This window comes from Parus major, chromosome 14 (genome assembly GCF_001522545.3).
Source record: "Parus major isolate Abel chromosome 14, Parus_major1.1, whole genome shotgun sequence".
NCBI lineage: Eukaryota > Metazoa > Chordata > Aves > Passeriformes > Paridae > Parus > Parus major.
The window spans coordinates 15,509,522-15,515,646 of NC_031783.1; the positions used below are offsets into that span (position 1 = coordinate 15,509,522).

The following is a 6,125-nucleotide window of genomic DNA, read 5'->3' on the forward strand; positions in this document are numbered from 1 at the left end:
ATGTCTTTTGTAATAAAGGTCAAACTATAATTGTAATAAAGGTCAAACTTATTTTAACAGGGAAAAGAAAAAGTCCAAACTTGATGAGTTTACAAATGATTTTGCTAAGGAATTGATGGAATATAAAAAGATTCAAAAGGAGCGTAGGCGTTCGTTTTCCAGGTAACTGCTTTACATGTCCGTAATGGAGAAGCAGATTGTCTAGAGGAATCAGGAGGAGTTCCACTCCACCTCCCTGTCGTTAGATGGATTGGATGATTGAGGGATGAGCAGTGACAAGAGTGTCATACGCAGGTTATTGGCTCCAGTGTGGCAGGGATTGCAGGTGACTGAATTAGCATTGGGCAGCAGGCACTGAGGAGCCCTGAGGGTCTGTCTTGCTGAGGTGTTCCTGCAGTGGTGTCCTTCATTGCCTGACAGCCCTGAGGAGGCCAGGAGCAGAATAGCTGTAAGGGCTGCATTTTCAGTGTCTCGCTGTTCTGGTTGGAACCAAGCAGCCCAAGCAGTTTGGAGGAGATAGGTGAGAGAAATCGTCCTCATTTCTGCTTTTGTCCATCTCGTGTGGATGCATGAGATGTTTGAACCTGGACTGCAGACTGGGGGCTTTCACTTGCTGGGTGACATTGTTAAATTTTTCTTGGGAATTAAAAGCTCAGACTTACTTGTAGGGAAATCCGAAATTGGTGAGGGACCTGGAGCAGAGGAACGGTGCTAATGAACATATGAATCATATGAAATGATTCATAGAAAATAGTAGAAGAAAAACCTGAAGGTAGTTGCTGTTTTCTGTCCCCAAAAATCCCTTGGGCAGGAGTAGTTGTTAACAGTGTTGTCAGGAGCTTTCCCAGAGTCACGGCACTGGGCCATGTGACTGGAGACTGAGGTTAGAAGCTTTTAGATGGGATTTTTCTTGCCTTGGTTAGAGCTGGAGGGATGTGCAGGACATTTTTGGGACACCTGCCTGGCAGTGTGGATTCCACAGGCCTGTCTGTAGGTCCTTTGCAGTATTAGGATTGTGCTTCCTGTCCAAATTCCCAAAAAAGAGTGAAGTTTCTAGACCGAGCTGGCATTTTAACATTGGGCTTTGTTGTCTTCAGGCTACGTGGTGTTTTCTCAGTGTGATTCTGCACTCTAGCCGCTCAGATTTGCTCTTTTTGCATCTTACTGCAACAAAAATGATTTGCACTGCATGTGGTTGCCGAGTAGTGACAAATGTGCGTGTTCCTGTACCAGTAGAGGCCAGTGTAACCACCTGAAATCTGTCCTGAAATCTGTAGCTCTGGTAGCTCGTGTGATAGAGTGAGTGGAAGTAGACTGACCCTTCTGTGTGTTCTGACACTAACAAAGCAGCAGCTGTTCTGTCTTGTGAGCAGAAACTTTTACGTGTTATCAAGTTCTTCAATTTGCAGTAGCTTTATGTCAGCAGCTGAAAGAAGCTTTGACATAAGCATGTGGAGAGGAAAGAGAAAAAATAAATGTGGGAGGAAAAGATTTGAGGAGAACGACTGTTTGGAATTAACTTCATCTATTTCTTTGTGTTGTGTTTTTTTAAGGTCCAAGTCTCCCTATAGTGCTTCATCTTACTCTAGAAGCTCGTACACCTACTCCAAGTCCCGCTCAGGTTCGTCGCGCTCCCGCTCCTACTCGCGCTCCTTTAGCCGCTCCCACTCCCGCTCCTACTCCCGCTCGCCGCCGTATCAGAGACGAGGCAAAGGGAAGAGTCGGAACTACCGCTCGCGGTCCCGCTCCCACGGCTACCACCGCTCCCGCTCCCGCTCGCCCCCGTACAGGCGCTACCACTCCCGCTCCAGGTCCCCGGTGTTCCGGGGCCAGTCCCCCACCAAACGGACGGTCCCGCAGGGCGAGGCCGAGCGCGAGTACTTCAACCGCTACAGAGAGGTGCCCCCGTACGACATGAAGGCTTACTATGGCCGCTCGGTGGACTTCAGAGACCCCTTTGAGAAGGAGAGGTACAGAGAGTGGGAGAGGAACTACAGAGAGTGGTACGAGAAGTTTTACAAGGGCTATGCCGTGGGTGCTCAGCCACGGCCTCCGGTGAACAGAGAGAACTTCTCTCCAGAAAGGTTTGGCCCGCCTGGGACCAGACGAGAGAATTCACCGTATGCTCGGGGACGGAGGGAGGAGTATCCCGCTGGGCAGAGCCACAGGAATCGTAACGTAGCTGGAAACTACCCTGAGAAGCCTGGGAGAGAGAGCCATGGCATCAAAGATCCTACAAAATCAAAAGAGAAGGAGGTGGAAAATCCACTGGGAGATGGCAAAGGCAATAAACATAAAAAACACCGGAAGAGAAGAAAAGGGGATGAGAATGAAGGATTTCCCAACGTTGAGCTGTTAGAAGGAGCAAGAAAACCAAGAGAGCCAGTCCCAACAGAAGATGCTAAAACAGACTCTCTGTTCATGCTGCCCAGCAGGGATGATGCCACCCCTGTAAGGGACGAGCCCATGGAAGCAGATTCCATTGCTTTCAAACCAGTGTCTGAAAAGGAGAAGAAAGAGAAGGATAAGCCAAAAGCAAAGATTGAGAAAACAAAGCGGAAGGTAGAAGTGGCAGCTGCTCCGAAGAAAGACAACGCAGCAAAACCAGCTAAAGCTTCCCAGGAAAAGGTGGATCCTGATCGTGAAAAATCTCCTCGAACAGAACCTCCTGTGAAAAAAGCCAAGGAAGAGCTGCCAAAGACAGACAGTGTTAAAACCTCTTCCTCTCAGAAGGATGAGAAGGCTCTTGGTACACCACGGAAGGCTCATCCCAAAGTGACTAAGGATCACCCAGAAACCAGACCAGCCAAGGAGGAGAAGGCAAAGAAAGAACATCCTAAAGAAGCCAAGGCAGAGAAACCCTCCAGCAAGGAGGAGAAGTCAAAGAAACCCGCTGAGAAAAGCAAACTTTCCGATGCCAAACTTGAGAAAAGGAAAAGAAAAGCAGAGGAAAAGGCTGATAAGGAACACGAAGCCGCTTCTGCAAAGGCCTCTAAACCCGAAAGTGCAGAATTGAAAACATCACCCAAGGGGAAGGCTGAGCCCGAGGGGGAGAAAGGAGAGCGGACACCAGAAAAGGATAAAGCTGCTTTTCTTAACAACCCGTCCAAAAAGATTAAACTTAACCGTGAAACTGGAAAAAAGATTGTGAGTGGGGAAAACGTGCCACCTGGAAAAGAAACTGTGGAGAAACCTGAGCCCAGCAGCAGCAAAGTTAAAGCAGAAAAGGCAAAGGGAAAAGCAAGGAGGAAAGTGGCAGCAGCTGACGGTGCTAGCTCGACTCTTGTGGATTACACCAGGTACCTCAGCAGTTCTTTTCCTTTTCTTTCTTTCTTTCCTCCTCCCCCATCCAATTCTTTATGGTGCTTAAGGAAAGGAACAGCTAAATTTGTGTTAAAAAATAAGACATTGTTGAGGACTTAAGAAAGTGTCTTGGTAATCTTAAGAAACTTTTTAAATGTCAGTTTTTCTAAGGAAGAACTGGGGCATGAGGATCAAACTTTGCCTGTCTGTACCTCTCCATAATTGCTTGCTTTCATGTGGAAAGAAGAATGGATATCTAATTTATCTGCCATTGGGAGAAATAGGACATGAAGGAATTACCAGATCAGACAGTCCCCAATCTGATAATCTTGTGTCTTTGTTAATTAAATATATAGTAGCAAGATACCAAATTAATTGATTGCTCATGAGCTCAGGCAGTGGACTCAGCCTTTCTCTTGTCTGCTCCCTTAATTGAACATCCTTGAGGAAAATGCCAAGAATTTAGAACTGAAACACAAGCCAGTTCATGAAACGTTCCCAGAGCTGGCTGTGTGTGCATGCCATTACTAATGTCCATGTTTTTCCTCCCAGCACGAGTTCCACTGGGGGAAGCCCTGTCAGGAAGCCCGAGGAGAAGCCGGACACCAAACGAACTGTCATTAAGACCCTGGAGGAGTATAACAACGACATAACAGCCCCTGCTGAGGATGTCATTATCATGATCCAGGTCCCTCAGTCCAAGTGGGATAAAGATGACTTTGAGTCTGAAGAGGAAGATGTGAAATCCACCACCCAGGTGCCCCCAGCTGTAGGAAAACCCACCAGTGTTATCAAACCTGTGAGTGCAAAGGCACCAAACCCCCTCAAACACATTGAAAAGGAGACAGAGCCTCTGGAGAAAGCACAGAAAGCTGCAAAAGAGGCGAGTTATGAAAGCACCCAACACGATGCCAAGAGTTCAAAAAGTTCCTTGTCGAGTGAAAAAGGTAAAACCAAAGACCGGGATCATTCTTTGTCAGACAAGGACAGTTCTGAGAAGAGGAAGAGCAGTGTTCAGCCAGAAAAAGAGCACTCAGAACGTGCAGCTGAACAAGGAAATGGAAAAACACTATCTCAATCTTCCAAAGATGGCAGATCTTCAGAGAAGCACGATAGTGGCCGTGGCTCCGCTGCGAAGGACTTCACTCCCAACCGAGACAAGAAGTCTGACCACGAAGGCAGCAGGGAGCATTCGAGTTCCAAGCGCAGGGATGAGAAGGGTGAATCAGCACGGAGGAAAGACTCCCCATCCCGGATCAGAGACTCCACGGCAGCGCAGAAGAGCAAACCGAGAGAGGAGCGTGTGGAGCCGCCCAAGAAGGGCCCTGTGGAGGCCAAGAGGAGCAGCTACAGCCCCCCACGGGAGCGCAAAGCCGCCGAGCACAAAGCCGTGCACGACCCCAAGCGCCCCGCTGAGGAACACAAACCCCCGGATAAAAACCCGGGCAAGGAGAAGGAGAAAGAGAAGGAGAAGGAGAAGCATGTACCAGAAGTCAAGAGCAATAAGGAGAAAGAGCCAGCTGGGAATAAAGCACCGGTGAAACAGGACTCACCAGAAGTTAAAGTGGAGAAGGAGAGCGTGGCGGGCCAGGGCGATAAGGGCGCGGCCAAGCCGAAGGCGCCGGTGAGCAGCGCCGCGCGCCTCTCGTCCGACCTCACCCGCGAGACCGACGAGGCCGCCTTTGTGCCAGACTACAACGAGAGCGACAGCGAGAGCAACGTGTCTGCAAAGGACGAGGAGGCTGCAGGGAAAACGCCCAAAGAGGCGAAGGAAAAGGCTGTGGAGAAGCTGAAAGAGGAGGCGGCGGCCCCAGCTCCCGCCGAGCAGCCGGAGGTGGGCAGGAGCCAGAGCCAGAGCAGCCCCAGCGTCAGCCGCAGCCGCAGCCACAGCCCCTCCGAGAGCCAGACACGGAGCCACAGCAGCAGTGCCAGCTCAGGGGAGAGCCAGGACAGCAAGAAAAAGAAAAAGAAGAAGGAGAAGAAGAAGCACAAGAAACACAAGAAACATAAGAAGCATAAGAAACACGTGGGAAATGAAACAGAATTGGAAAAGAGCCAAAAACACAAACACAAGAAGAAAAAATCGAAGAAGAGCAAAGATAAAGAGAAAGACGACCAAAAAGTGAAATCTGTCACGACATAAATCGACAGATAATGAAAAAATGACTTAATTACTAAGTCATCTGTATGATCTTTGTTAAAATGTAAACGACTTCAAGCGTTGTAAATAATGACATGAAAGACCCTGTGCTGCACTTAAAATATTGCTGCTTGATTATTTGATTTTTACATCAGAGCTTTATAAAAGTGAACATTTTGTACAGAATTGTGAGTTGTGACCATGTAACATGAAAGGTTTTGCTGGGGCATCTTCTTTTTAACCACCGTTAATTATTTTGGGTGGAGTTTACTGTACTGTGAAGATTTTCACATTCGGGTTTTTTTTAATTGCCTGGCAGAAGCAGCTGGTACCAGTTACCAAATACCAGCAGATGCAATGCAGAATACATTACAGCCCTGTTATGTCACTTTTTGATTACAATAAAAAAGTTTTCAGTAAATGAGCAGGTGTGAGGTTTGCAGTGGGAGTTGCACGTGAGCAGGGAGCATCCCAGGAGTGTCCGAGGCCAGGCTGGTCAGGGCTGGGAGCAGCCTGGTGTCCCTGCCTGTGGCAGAGAGGTGGGGCTGGGTGGGCTTTATGGTCCTTCAACCCAAACCATTCCAGGATTCTGACAGCAGTGCCAGAGAAAACGTGTGCTGGGGTCTGTTTTGTGGGAAAGAACCTACAGAGGGGTTTAATTTGGGGAAAGCTGGCAGGAGCT

General features: G+C 48.5%; 1 protein-coding gene across 11 annotated transcripts in view; it reads left to right on the plus strand.

Annotated features, from left to right (window-relative positions):
* The window catches only part of RBBP6 (RB binding protein 6, ubiquitin ligase), a 28,180-nt gene extending 22,313 nt beyond the window's left edge, over positions 1-5,867 (plus strand). For 9 of the 11 annotated variants that reach the window (XM_015642912.1, XM_015642914.1, XM_015642913.1 and 6 more), the window contains 3 exons: positions 61-162; positions 1,554-3,299; positions 3,856-5,867. In XM_015642912.1, coding sequence (XP_015498398.1) covers positions 61-162; positions 1,554-3,299; positions 3,856-5,446 — 3,439 coding nt within the window. In that variant the 3' untranslated portion in view covers positions 5,447-5,867. The remainder of the gene's footprint in view (positions 1-60; positions 163-1,553; positions 3,300-3,855) is intronic. The other 2 variants (XM_015642918.1, XM_015642922.1) reach the window with 1 other exon arrangement.
* The last annotated feature ends 258 nt before the right edge of the window (positions 5,868-6,125 follow it).